This window comes from Mus caroli, unplaced genomic scaffold (genome assembly GCF_978045245.1).
Source record: "Mus caroli unplaced genomic scaffold, Mus_caroli_1 scaffold_18, whole genome shotgun sequence".
Classification (NCBI taxonomy): Eukaryota; Metazoa; Chordata; class Mammalia; order Rodentia; family Muridae; genus Mus; species Mus caroli.
Genome location: NW_028227273.1, coordinates 61,486,893 through 61,504,617, shown reverse-complemented (window position 1 = coordinate 61,504,617; position 17,725 = coordinate 61,486,893). Strand labels below are relative to the sequence as shown.

The following is a 17,725-nucleotide window of genomic DNA, read 5'->3' as shown; positions in this document are numbered from 1 at the left end:
AAAGGGTTAAGGGAGCGTCAGACCTTTCCCACTCACTGCCTGCTGCACAGAGGCCTCTATCGCCCCATTTCTCCCAAGGAAACACACTGTTAGTGAAGTGGCCTGTACTTTTCCCTAGATACCCTGCCTCCTTGTGCTGTCCACTCACTAGCCATGCATACAGGTAAGACCACATTGCCTGTGACCCTTGTAGCAAGGCTGTGTGTCTTTAAGCCAGCTCTGACACTAGCAAGATTTTGCTGAAAGGACCCAAATATAGCTGTCTCTTGTGAGACGATGCCGGGGCCTAGCAAACACAGGAGTGGATGTTCACAGTCAGCTATTGGATGTATCACAGGGCTCCCAATGGAGAAGCTAGAGAAAGTACCCAAGGAGCTAAAGGGATCTGCAACCCTATTGTTGGAACAACATGATGTACTAACCAGAACCCCGGAGCTCTTGTCTCTAGCTGCATATGTATGGAAAGATGGCCTAGTCGGCCATCACTGGAAAGAGAGGCCCATTGGACTTGCAAACTTTATATGCCCCATTATAGGGGAATGCCAGGGCCAAAAGAATGGGAATGGGTGGGTAGGGAAGTGGGGGCCGCTATGGGGGACTTTTAGGATAGCATTGGAAATGTAATTGAGGAAAATATGTAATAAAAATATTAAAAATCAAAAAAAAAAAAAAAAAAAAGCCAGCTCTGGACTCCTAGGCCCCACCTTCAGAGAGCAAGAGCCTGAGGTCTCGGGTTACTTACTGCTCGGGAGCCTTTCTCCATAGCCTCAGCACTTTCAGTACCCTCTGCAGCTTCCCCCTCAGTGCCTTCATCTGCAAGGAGAGGACAATCAAGTTCAATCCAGGAGCCCCACGGGGACAGGGAGCAGGACACCACATTCCCCAACTTACCATTGTCTGAGTCACTGTTGTCTGAGCAGTCTGTTCTGGTAGCTTTGCTGTCTGGCTCATCAGGACTGCCACCCTGCTTTCTCTTCTTCTTTTTGGTCTGGAAGTGAAAGGAGGAGTGAACTCAGAGATGGTAGCGATATTCCAGCATGGATCAGGAGGGGTAGGTCAGCTTATTCACCCGGAAGTCGGCTGTGGTCCAGGTCTTCCAGGTCCGCCTCATCTGCTTCATGCCATTGCCAAATCCAAAGCCAAATCGGGAGCCACCAGAGAAGGCACCCCCACCACGCATGCCCTGGAACATGCCATACTCGGGTATGATGTTCTGGGAGAAGAGGGAGGGCAGCCGGGAGGCACCAGGCATGCACTGGCCCCGGGCCCCCATGGGGTCTTCCCACATGCGCCCATAGCCCGAGGCCATTGGCCGTCCACTCCGGGCATCCCGGGCCCAGCCCTGAGCCCTTGGACCAAATGTATCTCCTCCACGCATTCGAAACTGGTCACGGTAGGCATCATATTGGCCCTCATAGGCCATTTCCATCTCAGGGTCAAGCTCGCCATAGTCATAGCTTGACCGGTAGAGGTCTCGTTCACTCAGGATGGCCCTTGAGTCACAGGCCTCATAGGAGTCATATCTGTGGAGACACATGGCAAACCTCAGACAGAGCCCTTTGGAGTCCCTTGATTCCAGCTTGCCTAGCCTACTGCTCCCGCCCTATGCTCAGTCACTCCTAGTCTCACAAAAAACCTCAACACAATACCTAGGAAGGAGGCCAGACCACCTGGCTAAGACAGAGACATGTTTAGGCTTATTTCCCCCCATACTTCACAAGTACAGGGCCCTCTCTGTACTCCCTTCTCCAAGCCTCACTGGAAAGCACCAACAGATGCAAAAGAAATAGCACCTGCTGTTTGTTCACCCCAAGCATTGCTTCCAAAGCTCCATGCTAGAGCAAACTGCCCTGCAGCAGTGTGAGCAAAGTCTCTTGCTCTTCCCCAGAATCCCTGGGCTTTACCTGGTCTTCCCTCCTCACTGCCTGTTCTCCATCACCTATCAGTGGAAGCTATCCAGCTACTTTTAAGGTATGCTAGCAATTGTCTGCCGATGACAGCACTCATGGGTGATTTTCTGCAATAGGACAGACTTGAGGGTGAGGCTGAGCCCAACCAGCCCTATCATTTATTTACATTCAGGCAAAGGGTGCTCTGCTTTGCTTTAGTAGCCTATCTAAGCCAGGACAAAGGTCCCCAGAAGTATACATTTACAAGGCACCAGCAAGGGGCCATTAAGTACTCTTGTGCTTTTTTTTTTTAAAGGCACATTAGTGTATTGATTGCATGTATGTTTATGTGAAGTTGTCAGATCTTGCAGTTACAGACAGTTGTGAGCCACCATGTGGGTGCTGGGATTTGAACCCTGGTCCTCTAGAAGAGCTATCAGTGCTTTTAACTGCTAAGCCATCTCTCTAGCCCCAAGTACTCTTATCTAACTAACCACTTTGATGGAGATGACCTGGCTCCCAGTGGTTAGTCCCAGAGGATTATCCCACACTTTTCACTAAATGTAGTTTGCCCTGCCTTGGCACTGCAGGATCCTCCCTAGTCAGGAAGGAGGGAGACATTAGACACTACTCCTGAGAAGCCATTCTGTGGATACAGTCAAGACAGCACTACAGGGGTCTGCTCTTCCCTTGCACACAGGATGAGTTGGCCATCAGGGGTTAGCAAGGGGGATGACAGGTTTTAACAAAGGGAAGCACAATGACCTAATTAGGAGCACAGCATTGGGAAGCACAGAGCAAGGAGAGGGGAAGTAGATATCAAGAAACATTCAGGAAAGATTCTAGCAGACAGGACCCTAAGGCCCTCGGCAGCACCCCAACTCACCTCTCTCCACCACCTGAGCCGTACACACCTCCTTGTACCATGTCTGTCTCCAAGTGCGGCATCATATCTAAGCGCTGGTTAATTCTGGATAAAACGGAATCGGCACTGGCGCTACCCGAGGCACTAGGGTTTGCATTTGTGTCAGAGCTAGCCATTTCCCAAGAGTGTGAAGTGGCCATACCATACCCATAGTTGGTGGTGTTATCCTGGCCATAGCCATAGCCATAACCATAGTTCTCGTAGCCTGCAGTTAGGGAGACAGAGGGACAGAAATAGAGGGGGTGGGTAAAAGGGAGGAAGTAGCAGACAGAGACAAACACAGAAAAAGAAAAAAGGTGTTTTGGTCAAAAATAAGCTGGGGGAACTCTTAGCCCCTCGAGGCTGGGTAGGCCCTTCTCACTCTAAGGAGGACATCCTGTGCCAGCCCCAGAAACACCCATCTAAGTCCTGCTTGGCCACGCAGGCAACTAGGAAACATTACTGGTACAGTCCTGAGAGGAGGAATATGGCTAGATACTTGCCTCTATTTGTCCCAGAGTTCCAAGTTCCATATCCTACAAAAAGCAAAGAGGGCTATTATTATTTCTACAGTAACTTCTAGTACAGCATGAACTTAAGCTTACTACAGTTGAATTCAAAAGTACAGTTTTTCTCAGTACCTGACTCAACTTTCCAAGGTACTATACACTGGACTCTACACAAGCACCTGGCCACCCTCTCCCCAACTGTTACTCAGCTTTCTGAGACTCTGGGGGATTTAAATCTCTCGTAGATTTAAAGCCTCCTGTTTCTAACACGTCTAGCTAGTAAACTTGGCTCCTACACCCCTTCACCACAGAGATTGGACTTAAAAGTTGGCTTTCCCTCTCCCGGCTAGGCAATTGTAGGCTACAGTGTCTGCCCAGCACATGTAAGGCCCTGAGAAGCCTTATATAGAAACATACCAAAACACAGCTTTTATGTTTTAGCATGAGGTCTAGGGATAAAACTCTGAGATAGAGTTTTATCCTGTACTACAAAGTAACAGCTGACTGACTGACTGACTGAAGGAAATGAAGACCACACACTGCTATATAAGCAGTGCATGCGCACACTGAAACCATCACTCTGCTGTGGGACTCTGTCCTCTGTAGGGCCACTGCTGTCTTAGATCAGGTGTCACTACCCTCATGATATCCTGACAAGACTGAGTCTACCTGAATCCCCTTATGAAATGGGGGAACAGCACACAAGGCTCCCTCCTACCCAAGGACATAAGAATCGTGAATGGTTCAGGTGTGATTTGAGGATGATCTTTCTTCTGTGATTAGATACTCAGAAGATGTATATGCTCCTAGAAACAGTTCTCCCCCGTGCTCCTGTAAGTAAGCCCAATTCAACTAGAGCGGATTGGATTTTATGTTTTGGTGCCATACCTAGGGTCTAGATTAGACATCTGTTCCTAGTGCTCCAGGAAAACTCATGCAACATACTCTATCACCCAACTGGAGCAGAGAAACAGACACTCCAGAAACCATGCCTTAACAGAGAGGGCTGCAAAGCCCTTGATGCATCATCTAGGAGGACGATGAATTAGGGAAGGGCAATCAGCAACCCCCAGAATCAAGCATGGTGATGTACATCTGCAACTCTGGAACTTCAGAGGTGGAGGCAGAAGGACCTGTGCAATCAAGACAAGTATTGGCTACATAGTAAGACCACCCTGGGATACAGAGTGAGACCTTACTTTAAAAATCCCAGGGGTCAGAGGCAGGCAGAACTCTGTGAGCTCAAGGCCATTATGGTTCATACAGTAAGTTTCAGGCTAGAAGACTGTTACAGATTTTTGAGACTGTCTCAAAAACAGAGCAAACAACAAAACACTTTTTTGGGGGAAAAAAAAAGGTCTTTGAAAGAACCACCTGGATCATAAACTAAATATACTCTAGGTTTGATGATATGTAGTAAAAATTGATTCCTTTAGGAGAGTAAAGTCCAAAGTGCAAAAAGCACATGAGAATCGAGAGTCAATGGGAGTCCCCAGAGGGACAGGCAGAGCAGATGCCCACTCTGCTAGCACCTCCTAGTGTGACCCCAGTCACTTCCTAGTTCATGGTATCTCTGCTCTATTGACAGACAAACCATACTTATCCTTAGGCAGGAAACCAACCACAGTGAGGAGACAGCAGAATGAATGACAGAGAAACAGGGAAACTAAATAAACCGAATGGATACCATCTGCATTTGGACTGTATAAAACAAACCAGGGAGATGATGGAAATCACCTAAGACATTCTAGAAGACTGCTACATTTAATAAACTGTGGCATGAGAGTTCACAAAGCAAACAACCTCTCAGGATGGGAAAACCTAAACCATGTGTCTATGCAACAACTATCTCAGATAAAATGATCCCAGCATGCTGGGATGCTGCTTGCTGTTTCAAGAAGATGTGACAGAGAAAGGTCTTATAAAGGAACAGTGATATAGCAGCCATTTCCACAGGCCAGAAAGAAAGTCAACAGAGTCACAGGAAGAATCAAGAAGCTGTTCAGAAGGTTGGGTGCTAGCCTCACAAACAGTGGACACACACAGGACGGGAAGCAAGCACAAACGCACTAGGACTCTGCTGTGGGGCAGGCTCTACGTGTCATTCAGCCTTTTTGGTATCAAGGAGCTACCAGAACCAAGTAAGGAAGAACAAGTTCCCTTGGTGGGAGTGAGCCAGAGGACAACTTTATAGTTCAAGGATAGGCAAATGGCCTCCGATGATCAGACCGGATAACCACCATCTATTAAGCATAGGCCTGTAATCCCATTTACTTGGAAGATCACAAGTTCAAGACCTTCCTGGGCTACAGGAGTCCCTTTGGACAAGCATTCACTATATGCTACTTGCTATACCTGGAATGACTGAGACTCTCTCATGGACTCTCAGGAAATAGGAATGGGGGCTGTCCCTTCAGCAGAAAGCTACACCTAAGAATGTGTGTCCACGAGACCTGCCTCATCAGAAGAGGCATCTCTACTGGCTGTCCACAGAGGAAATGAGTTCATGGTTGGCAAAGGAAAATTTACTTTGTTTTTCTCCCCCTCCCCTCTTGTAGCTCTGGCTACCCTGCTTTGTAGACTAGGCTGACTTCAAACCTCACAAAGAACTTCCTGCCTCTCCTTCATGAGTGCTGATTAAAGGCCTGTGCTACTATACCTGGCTAACAGTGAACATTTTGAAAGAAATAAAAGTTGAGTATGGGCCTTTACTCCTGTAATACCAGCACTGAGGAAGGAAAGTCAAGAGGACTGGCGACAGTTCTAGGTCATCCAAGGATACATAGCAAGAACCTGTCTTAAAAAGAGAGGGAGATAACCACAGTAAGGAACATCCACAGACCAAGTGAACATATTCTAATAGTTCAATATTAGAATTACAATCAGGGCTGGAGAGATGGCTCAGCAATTAAGAGCACTATGGTGGCCCTTGACTATCTATAATGGACCTTCAGGCATGCAGGTATACATGCAGATAGAACACTCATATATTAAATCAATCTATCTATCTATCTATCTATCTATCTATCTATCTATCTATCTATCTATCTATCTATCTTTTTGGGCTGGAGAGATAGCAGTTAAGAGCACTGAATGCTTTTCTTGAAGTTCTGAGTTCAATTCCCAGCAACCACATGGTGGCTCACAACCATCTGTAATGGGATCCGATGCCCTCTTCTGGTGTGTCTGAAGACAGCTAAAGAGTACTCATATAAATAAAAAATAAGTCAATCTTTACAAAAAGAAAGAAAGAATGAATTATAATCTACATGCTGGGTGAGATACCAGGTTGTGATAGTAAATGTTGGTTGTTATCTGGATGTGACATCTGGAATCAACTAAAACTTCTCGACTGAGTCACCTGAGGTCAGAACCCATCCTAAGTCTGAGCCCCATCTCGTGCTGTCATCCCACGTGAAAGGTCACGGAAGACGGAAGCTTTTGCTTTTTGCCTGCTTGTCCTCACTTGTGCTGGCAAGCTCATCTATTTTATGGCTGAGGCACCCCTTCTCTGGTCTGAGAACCTTCTTCATGACTGCAATGCAGACTGAAGACAGCCTGAAGCAGTTCTCTAGGAACCCTTCAGGACTCAGCATCAGATCAGGGCAGCTGAGACACCCAGGCTGTGGACACTACCAGATTCTTCGCCCATCAGTCAGGAGACAGGCACTATTGGACTACTTGGACCACAGTGTAGAAACCACTAGAATATGTTTTTAATATGTTCATACACAGACAAGGACAGACGCTCACGCGTGCACACACATGTGCTTACATACTGAGTCAGTTTCAGTTAGTCCTGCACCTTTAGAGAACCCTGATACACAATTTACAATGTAACGCCAATGGAGAGTCAATGTCCACTCCTGGCTTCTGAGAGTAAAAGGTACACACAAAATGCACAGACAAAATGTTCATATAAACGAAAATTTTAAAATGAAAAAAAAAAATTAAACATCATGTACAGCTAAACATGGTGTTACAAAGTGCTTTTAATTTTACCAGGCAGAAGCAGGCAAATCTGTGAGTTTAAGGCCAACCTCATCTACATAGCAAGTTCCAAGCCAGATAGGGTTACATAGTCAGACCTTGTCTCAAAACAAAACAAGAATCTCCTCAGGATTTACTTTGATAAAAAATGATGCACTGATTTTAAAATTGTACGTTCAAAAACAAGCAAATTATAAATAAACAAGGCAATTTTTTCTTTTTTGGCAGCTGAGACACCCAGGCTGTGGACACTACCAGATTCTTCGCCCATCAGTCAGGAGACAGGCACTATTGGACTACTTGGACCACAGTGTAGAAACCACTAGAATATGTTTTTAATATGTTCATACACAGACAAGGACAGACGCTCACGCGTGCACACACATGTGCTTACATACTGAGTCAGTTTCAGTTAGTCCTGCACCTTTAGAGAACCCTGATACACAATTTACAATGTAACGCCAATGGAGAGTCAATGTCCACTCCTGGCTTCTGAGAGTAAAAGGTACACACAAAATGCACAGACAAAATGTTCATATAAACGAAAATTTTAAAATGAAAAAAAAAAATTAAACATCATGTACAGCTAAACATGGTGTTACAAAGTGCTTTTAATTTTACCAGGCAGAAGCAGGCAAATCTGTGAGTTTAAGGCCAACCTCATCTACATAGCAAGTTCCAAGCCAGATAGGGTTACATAGTCAGACCTTGTCTCAAAACAAAACAAGAATCTCCTCAGGATTTACTTTGATAAAAAATGATGCACTGATTTTAAAATTGTACGTTCAAAAACAAGCAAATTATAAATAAACAAGGCAATTTTTTCTTTTTTGTTTTAAGACAGGGTTTCTTTGTGTTGCCTTGGCTGTCCTGGAACTCACTGTATAGATCTCAAACTCACAATTATTTCTGCCTTCTGAGTTCTGGGATTAAAAGCAGTGTGCCATCACTGCCTAGCTATAAGACAATTTTTAAAAAAGAGACACAGAGAGAAAAAAAGCCAGGGATGGTGGTACAAAGCTTTAAATTCAGCCCTTAGGAGGCAGGTGGATCTCTGTGAGTTGAGGCCAGCCTGATCTAATAGTGAGTTTCAGGACAACCAGAGCTATATAGTGGGACTCTACCTCAAGAACAAAACAAAAAGCTGGCCACTGGTGGCGCATGCCTTTAATCTCAACACTCTGGAGGCAGAGGCAGGTGAATCTCTGAGTTCAAGGCCAGCCTGGTTTACAAAGGGAGTTCCAGGATAGCCAGGGCTACAAAGAGAAACTCTGTCTTGAAAAAAACCCCAAAACAAAACAAAACATTTAAAATAAAACAGATGCATGGTGGCACATAGCTTTAATCTTAGCACTCAGGAGGCAGAGGGAGGCAGATCTTTATGAGTTCCACCACAGCCAAGGCTACATGGTGAGATACCTCCAGAGAGAGAGAGAGAGAGAGAGAGAGAGACAGAGAGAGAGACAGAGAGAGTCACGGAGGGACAGAGAGAAAGAGAGAGAGTGAGACAGAGAGAGAGACAGAGAGAGGGAAACAGAGAGGGAGGGAGGGACGGGGGGCAGAGAGGGAGGGACAGAGAGAGACAGAGAGAGAGAGAGAGAGAGAGAGAGAGAGAGAGAGAAAGACAGAGAGAGTGAGACAGGGAAACAGAGAGGGAGGGAGGGAGGGACAGAGAGAGCCAGAGAGAGCCAGAGAGAGAGAATAAAGACTAAATCCAGGGGCTGAAGTGAGAGCTCAGCTGTTGAGAACATTTGTTGCTCTTGCATGACGTCCTCAGCACTCACAGACAACTAATAACCATCTGTCTGTCCATTCCTACAGGGTCCGATGTCGTCGTCTTCCCATGGGCACTCCATACACGTGGTGCACAGAAACATGTGTAGGCAAAATACCCATACACATAAAATAAACACAGATAAATTTGAAAAAGAAAACTGGTCAAAAGTTAAAATAAGCGGGAGATGGTGGTGGTATGTGCCTTTAATTCTAGCACTTGGGAGTCACAGGCAGGTGGATCTCTGTGAATTCAAGGTCAGCCTGCTCTACAGAGTGAGTTCCAAGACAGCTAAGACTACACAGAGAAACCCTGTCTGGAAAAACAAAAACAAAATGTTAAAAGATCAAATCCAGGTGACTCATGTTAATAGACTTCAAAACCTATAATATCCAATAATTAACATAGAATAGTACCGGAGAAAATTCAGACAAATAGCTACTGAAAGAGAACAAAGACTTCAGATAACTGATTTTCAATAACTACAATGGCAATTAAACAGCCTGACTCTTGAGTTTCATTCTGGAAGCCACATAAAGGAATAGGAGAGCCTATTCCTGTAAGTTGTCTCCTCTGACTTCCACATGCTGCAGTGACATACACACACACACACACACACACACAGAAAAAAGGTGAGATGGAGGGAAGGAAACAGACCAGTGAGTTGTCTCTGTAGGACCCAAGTGGTGGACAGAGAGGACTAACTGGGGGCAAGGAATACTGCGATCAGCCTTCCTAGACTGGGTAGCACTGAAAACAGACTGGTGGCACCTGTAGATCTCTCATCAGGTGTGGACTCCTGTTTCTTCACAATTGATTTTATCAACTGGAAATTTCCTTCAGTGTGTGTTCACTGGCCTCAGATAGCCTAGCTACAATCTCTTAAACTGCAGCTGGATAGTGTGCCCCTTCAGGCTCTTCTGCTGCAGACTACTTGCCAAGACCATGGGGTGCTGAATTAATAGTTCGGTCTCACCTGGCTCCATCTTTTCTGGTTACATTCAGTAGAAGATAGCTCTGAATGTACTCAATACAAAAATCATCAACTTTCCTAATACACCATTAATTTTTAGTTTGCAAATTTTATTTTGTAAGTCAATTGTATTGCTCTCTAGAGGAAACTTTGAAGACACCAATGTCATCTGTTCCAATGCCAAAAGGGCCGGGTGTGGTGGCACACGCCTTTAATCCCAGCACTCGGGAGGCAGAGGCAGGCGGATTTCTGAGTTCGAGGCCAGCCTGGTCTACAAAAGTGAGTGCCAGGACAGCCAGGGCTACACAGAGAAACCCTGTCTCGAAAAAAACCAAAAAAAAAAAAAAAAAAAAAAAAAAACCAATGCCAAAAGGTTGAACATGACTGGTGGACTCCAACTTCTTTCCCAGATGCTCAGGGGAAATTTACTGCGTCTATATCTTTGTTCAAGAACCATATTATTTCCACAAACTGTGAAAAGGTCAAAGGCCTCACCATTTTATAGCCCAGCTTGCTCAGTAACTCAAGCTCTCATTTACAAGTTTGCCTCAAAGAAGCACAAGCTGGTCAAACAGGCCACAGTACCATCTATCAGGCTGGGTTTAATTAGGCAAGACAGGGTGACAGGAAAGCTAAAAGCAACCAAGCAGAAACAAGGCAGAACACTCTGGTGGTCACTAGGAGCCACACTTACCATAATCACAGGTTGGCTGGGCACTGGTGTCACAGTACGTAGACTGCAAAGTGGTTTCGGATCCTTGGACAAAACCTAAACATATGCACAAGGTGGTTAATTTCCCCCAACCAGCCATAAGAAAGTGAGCGACTGAAATAGCATTTTAATACAGATTAGCAGACAAGTCACTCTTCAGTTCAGAAACCTCTAAAACCTATAGATTCCATACTTTAATTAGACCTCTGAATACATCAATCAGTATAGACAGGTCATGCTTAACTTGTTACAATGACTACATAAAAATGTGTAAACATTTAAGCTACTAGTCTATTTTGGTGCATAAAATGAATCCAAATTATCATTCAGTTACATAAGGAATCAAACCATTATTATAAATAAAGCTACTTCTGACCAGGCAGTGGTGGTGCACCTTGGGAGGCAGAGGCAGATGGTTTTCTGTGAGTTCAAGGCTAACCTGGTCTACAGAGTGAGTTCTAGGACAGCCAGGGCTACACAGAGAAACCCTGCCTTGAAAATTTCTTTTAAAGAGAGAGGGAGGGAGGGGCGGGGGAGAAAAGCTACTTCCATTTCAAACAAACATTGGGTTAGTTTTTAAATTATGTTAATACTAATATTTGCACCTCCTTGCCTGGCTGTTTCTGTATTTTGATAGAGTGTCTCACTTTGAGACCAAGGCTGGTCTCAAATTCACAGTATCTCTCCTGTTTCAGTGTCTTGGGTATTATAAACATAAGCCACCTGACTTACGATTTTAGTTTCCCCATATGAAGACGTGTGTACTGCTGAGTAAGAATTCCATCTTCAGGGCTGGTGAGATGGCTCAGTGGTTAAGAGCACCCAACTGCTCTTCCGAAGGTCTGGAGTTCAAATCCCAGCAACCACATGGTGGCTCACAACCATCCGTAACGAGAGCTGACTCTCTCTTCTGTAGTGTCTGAAGACAGCTACAGTGTACTTACATATAATAAATAAATCTTAAAAAAAAAAAAAGAATTCCATCTTCAAGTTTTATCCTTAGACCTCATTGCTGAAACATATTACCTATGCTTCTCATGTTTATTTGGAAATAAGTATACTAAATATAGTGTGAGCATCTCTATCCTAAAATCTGGTTTTTAGTTTTCTTGTTTGTTTTTTGAGACAGGACTTCTCTTGAGTAGCCTGGATGCCCTGGACGTCCTTCTGCCACCGGAGTGCCTGGATTAAAGGTGTGTAGCACCACACCTGGCTCTAACCTAAAATCTTTTTTTTTTTTTTTTTTTTTTTTTTTTGGTTTTTCAAGACAGGGTTTCTCTGTGTAGCCCTGGCTGTCCTGGAACTCACTCTGCAGACCAGGCTGGCCTCGAACTCAGAAATCTGCCTGCCTCTGCCTCCCGAGTGCTGGGATTAAAGGCATGCGCCACCACGATAAGAGTTTCTCTATGTAGCCCTGGCTGTCCTGCAACTTGCCTTGTAGACCAGGATGGCTTCAAACTCAGAGATCCACCTGCACTCCGAGTGATGGATGTACCTAGGGGCTGGTGAGCTGGCTCAGTGGTTAAGAGCACCGACTGCTCTTCCAAAGGTCCTGAGTTCAAATCCCAGCAACCACATGGTGGCTCACAACCATCCATAACAAAAATCTGATGCTGTCTTCTGGAGTGTCTGAAGACACACTACAGTGTACTTACATATAATAAATAAATAAATAAATAAATAAATAAAAATGTGAAATTCTTTAAAAAAGAAAAAAAAAAAAAGCATGTACCTAAATTCTCTCTTTCTCTCTTTAAATAAAAGATATGTGCCTAAATTCTCTTTATAAAAAAATTATTTATATTTATCTGGTGCTTTCCCTGCATGTATTTCTGTATGATGGTGTATGTCCCTTGGAACAGGAGTCACAGACCATTGTGAACTGTCATGTGGATACTTGGAATTGAACCTGGGCCCTCTGGAAGAATAGCCAGTGCTCTTAACTGCTGAGCCATCTTCCCAGCCCCTAACCTAAAATTTTAAAGCCTTACTTAAAAAGCAAAACTTTCTGTTTCGTATAGTTTATTTATTTTATGTATGGGTGTTTGGCCTGAATCCCACAAGTGTGCTGGTACCTGTGGAGGCCAGAAAGCATTGAATCCTTTGGGACCAGAGCTATAGAGGATTGTGATGTGTCATGTGGGTGCTAGGAATGAAACCCAGGTCCTTGGCAAGAGTGCTCTTAATCACTGAGCCATCTCTAGGCCCCAAATTTGTGTGTGTGTGTGTGTGTGTGTGTGTGTGTTTTGGTGTTTTTGAGACAGGGCTTCTCTGTATAGCCCTGGCTGTCCTGGAACTCACTCTACAGACCAGGCTGGCCTTGAACTCAGAAATCCGCCTGCCTCTGCCTCCCGTGTGCTGGGATTAAAGGCGTGCGCCACCACGCCCAGCTTTGTTTTTTGTTTTTAAAGACAAGATCTCTGTATGTGCTTTGGGCTGATCTTGAAATCATCGCTCTCTATCCTCAGCCTCCAGAATGCTGGGATTATAGGACAGCCACACTTGGCACCGAGGTCTAAACCTTTCTAATTACCAACTTGAGGCTACAGAGGAATATACCACACCGGACCTGACTTTCCCTATGTGACAGGTTGCAATCCAAATGCAAGTAAACAAAATTACATAATTTATTTTATATAAATTACTATCAGGCAACTGGGCACGATGGTGCACACATGTAATCCCAGCACTCGGGAGGCAGAGGTTAGGGGATCTTTTTGTGAGTTCAAAGCCAGCCAGGACTACATAGTAAGATCCTGTTTCAAAACAAAACCAACCAGCCAGACAGTGGTGGCGCACACCTTTAATCCCAGCACTTGGGACGCAGAGGCAGGCGGATTTCTGAGTTCGAGGCCAGCCAGGTCTACAGAGTGAGTTCCAGGACAGCCAGGGCTACACAGAAAAACCCAGTCTCAAAAACAAACAAAAAACAAACAAACAAAAAAACAAAAACAAGTCAAAATAAAAACCTTCAGGCTATGTATACAGGATGCATATGAAATGTAAATGATTTACTGTTTAGTCTTGGGTCTGACCCAAGACATCACTAGGGGTAGTCCAAAATCCAAAAATATCTCAAAGTCCTTTTGGTCTGAAGCATTTAGATAAGGGACACTCATTGTGCAGTGGTCACTATGAAGCTAGACACAGTACACCTTTAATCCTATTCTCTGGGAAGGCAGAAGCAGGAGGATTGTGAGTTTTAGGAAGGCCTTGTCTAACATATGTATCTTGTACCTCGTTTCACTTAGTGCTGAAATGATTAAAAACACTAAGCCCTTGACTCAAAAATTAATGACAGCATTTCCAACAAAAATAAGTTACAACCGAAGCATATCAAATACCAATCATGTGGGTACAGATTCCCATACTGCTGCTCAGTGGAAGGTTACAGCCTACATGCCAGCACTCATGAGGCTGAGGCACAAGTTCTGCCATGGGTTCAAGGTGCTGAAACAGGGTGAGACACCCCTGAAACACACACAAAACCACAGCAACCATAGTCAATTTTACAAACTGAATAAATGCTTCCCTGCTGGGTGCTTTAGCTGCAGGTCTCAGTTCATCCTCATCAAGGCCAGTATGGCAAGACCCTGTTCCCTGTCCAAAGTTCTTTGAAAAGTCAGTACTTTTTAAGTCCAAAAAAATACTACAAATCGAGGACTCTCAGAACTGGGAAGGAGGCTGAGTATCTCAAGGCTTCCAACCATAGCAGTTCATAAGCAGAGCAAGTGCCCTCTGCAAACATGAACAATTTTACACCGAGGCGACAGGGACCCGGGAGAATGAATACCGTTTATGTATGTGGTGCAAATCAATACAGTTTCTGCTTTGAGGTCCTTGAGTTGATTTCAAGGCCTTGGCAAGCTAGGCCAACACTACATCACTAAGCTGTCCCTAGTGTATTCAGTTACAGGGTACCACCCTGACCCCAGGTGAAGAGACCATACTTCTTCAGGGTAGAATTGCAAATACATCCAGTTACAAGGACTCCAAAAAAGAAAGCTGTGGACTCAACTTCAGCTTTACTTTCCAATGAAAGGAACTGAGCCCAGGTCTTGGGGAAGGAGAAAATACAAATATAGGGACCAAGTCTTTGCCATCCTTCCTAAAGAGATTGTGTCCAATTAGATTTTCCCCACCCCTGGGGGTCCAGGGCCTTCCCAAGATGCTTAAATTTTAAGTACTAATGATTTAATAGCTGTCTATAAAAACACTGAGGTGGGAGGTGCAACTGGAGAGATGGTTCAGTGGTCAAGAGTACTGCTCTTCCAGTGGGCCAGGATCCAATCCCAGAAGCCATGGGGGTGGCTCACAATCATCTTTACCCCTAGTTTTATAGAGTTACAGGCGCTCACATGGCAGTGCAGACACACACATTCAGGAAAAACACTCATATGAACAAAATTAAATAAACAAATTTATTTAAAAAAAAAAAAAAACACTGAAGGGCTGGATATAGGCTGTTCAATTGTGAGGATGAGAGTCAGATCCTAGAACCCATGTCAGGCGGCTCATTCACAACCATCCGTTTGTTAACTCCAGTTTCAAGGGACCCATGTTCTCTTCTGGTCCGGGGCACCTTCATACATGGCTGACACACTCACACAAACACATACATGTAGATGCAGACAGATACATGTAAATAAAGTAAAATATGTTGTGGTGGAAGCCATACTATGCGCTTCAGGCTGCAGAGTTGCAGTCCTACCCTTTGTCCACTAGATGTCAGTAGCACTGCATACCATTCCCCCCCCCACCACCACCCATACACACATTATATAGATAAGACAAAACAGGACTCCAGATATTGCCAAATGTACCCCTGGGAGGTGTGAGGCAGACAAAATCACCCTGATTGAGAACCACTGGCCTAGAGGATGGTTGTTAGAAATCCCACGGTTCTTGGCAAGCATTTGACCCAGGGGCTTAGGAGGACTGGCATAAGGCTCAGGTTCCATTGAAAGCCTTAAACATTCTAAACAGAATGTGGGTTACCCAGCAACCACTTAAGTTCAAGCCTGAAATACCTCCAGTAAAGTGGGAGGCACTGTCTATGGCACTGACTGATAAGTTTCATTGGCAAACCCAGGGAGCCTTGGCAACTCCCTCAAGAATGATTCTACAGTCACTCAAGCATATTCCACACCCCTCACCATGCTCCTCACCCACCTTCCTCTTTGCTCAAATATCACTGATCTAAGTAGGTAGGCGGTTCCAGCTCTGGATGTTTTACAGCGACAGCTATCTTTACTCTCTCCTATTTTGCTTACATCTCTCCTTAAACCTCACCCTTCCCAGAGGCTTCAAAGCTCTCCATGTAATAATGGCTGAATCTCTTCAGGATACCCAAGACCCCAAATACAATATATTTATTGTATTTTGTCTGTCCTCGCCTATAAGCTGCTTAAGAAATTCTTGTCAGCATTCATAGTGTCTATTCAGCACCCGATTCGGTAAGTTGAGTGGAAAGTAGTTATTCTTCACCAAGGTTCAAGCTTGCTCCCTAAAGCTCCCTGCAACGGTTCAGAGCCTTCATATATATTTACAGATTCTCACCGCCCCTTGGGGGAGTGAGGTAGGGGAGGCTGGCTCTTTTCCCCGCTTTATACCAGATGAAGTCGGGGGAGTGCCATGAGTAAGGATCTGCGACGTTTTGCACAGAAACTGCTCAAGGGAGGCAATGGCGACAGCAGCCGCCCCAACGGACTGATCTCAGAAGCTCAGGCCTGAGAAGCGACGTTTAGACGTGGGTGTCCGTGGGGCACTAGCCAGGGAATGACGAACGGAGGTGCTGGAAGCCTGAACCTAACGTTGAGGCCCAAGACCTACGGTCACAGAAGACACAAGCAAATCCTTGAGTAGCCAGGAGAGTCCAAGATGCCCGGCTGAGGTCAGTGAGAGCCGAAGCTTGAGGGATGCGACCCCGAAGGGAAGAGCCTAAGACGCCATTTTGTGACCACAGAGGGCAATGACCACGACACTACAAGAGGAGATCCTGGCATGACTCAGCCCGTCCTGACGCCCCGGCCCAGAGCGCTGCCTTCACCTTGTTGGGCCTACCTGTGTAGCTCATGGCCGCAGAGAACACCCGAGCCGTGGACACAGACCGCTACTCTGTGCGTCTGACGCCACAACAATCCCTGGGGTCCTTCCACACACGCTCCAGCCCCGCCTCCTTATCTCATTGGCTTCTGCAAACCTCGGACTTCACGCCTATTGGTTTAGCTACCTGTCTATTTTTACACCTCTTCGCGACAGTGGTTGGAGATACTGCCAACCCCCGATGGCCCCGCCTTACTCTCCGCCCCCTGTTGACAAAAACCTGCGCCAATAGGCCAAGGGGAGAAGATGGAAAGGTTCGAAGGGGCGGAGCTGCATGCAACCTAGAGGTCCGAGCCCACGCGTGTGCTGGCCTGGTGTGTGCGAGCGAGACACTTGCCAGCGGGAGCAGAGGCGACCGTCTTGCGCCCCGCCACTGAAATGCAAGTCAAGAATGGTAAAGCCATGTTGAAAGGAGATAATTATTATCTAACTGCTAAACAAGGTCCTGAAAAACGTTATGTGAGATAACGTTAAAACAAATGAAGCAGGCCATGTGTGGTAGCTGACTTCTGTAACCCCAGAATACAGGAGCCTGAGACAGAATGACTCGAGTTTGAGGTCAGATTATACCATATGAATTCTAAGCCACTCTGGGTTCCAGTGAGTCCCCGTCTCAAGGAGGGGGAAAGAATTAGGGCCAGTTTCACAAAGTAAATAGTAAATATTATTTTCTTATTAATCGTTACATAACAATTAATAGTGTTTGTAAGGATATAGTTTGGTGGAAAAACATTTTATCCTAGCATGTACAGAAGGCCTTATGTGAGCTCTCCAACTGCAAGATAAAGATGCTTTTTTAAATTTTATGTGTATTAGTGTTTTGCTTGCGTGTGTCTGTGTGAGGGTGTCAGATCACCTGAACTGGAGTT

At 45.2% G+C, this 17,725-nt stretch overlaps 1 protein-coding gene across 3 annotated transcripts in view; it reads right to left on the bottom strand.

Annotated features, from left to right (window-relative positions):
* Akap8l (A-kinase anchoring protein 8 like) overlaps positions 1-16,944 on the bottom strand; it is a 32,885-nt gene extending 15,941 nt beyond the window's left edge. The window contains exons 1-8 of one of the 3 annotated variants that reach the window (XM_021186101.3): positions 16,815-16,944; positions 10,734-10,808; positions 3,297-3,329; positions 2,962-3,019; positions 2,776-2,859; positions 1,070-1,523; positions 892-988; positions 743-813 (exon numbers count right to left, since the gene is read on the bottom strand). In XM_021186101.3, coding sequence (XP_021041760.1) covers positions 743-813; positions 892-988; positions 1,070-1,523; positions 2,776-2,859; positions 2,962-3,019; positions 3,297-3,329; positions 10,734-10,808; positions 16,815-16,827 — 885 coding nt within the window. In that variant the 5' untranslated portion in view covers positions 16,828-16,944. Of the gene's footprint in view, positions 1-742; positions 814-891; positions 989-1,069; positions 1,524-2,775; positions 3,020-3,296; positions 3,330-10,733; positions 10,809-16,814 lie in introns of all 3 variants that reach the window. The other 2 variants (XM_021186100.3, XM_029470954.2) reach the window with 2 other exon arrangements.
* Between the last annotated feature and the right edge of the window lie 781 nt (positions 16,945-17,725).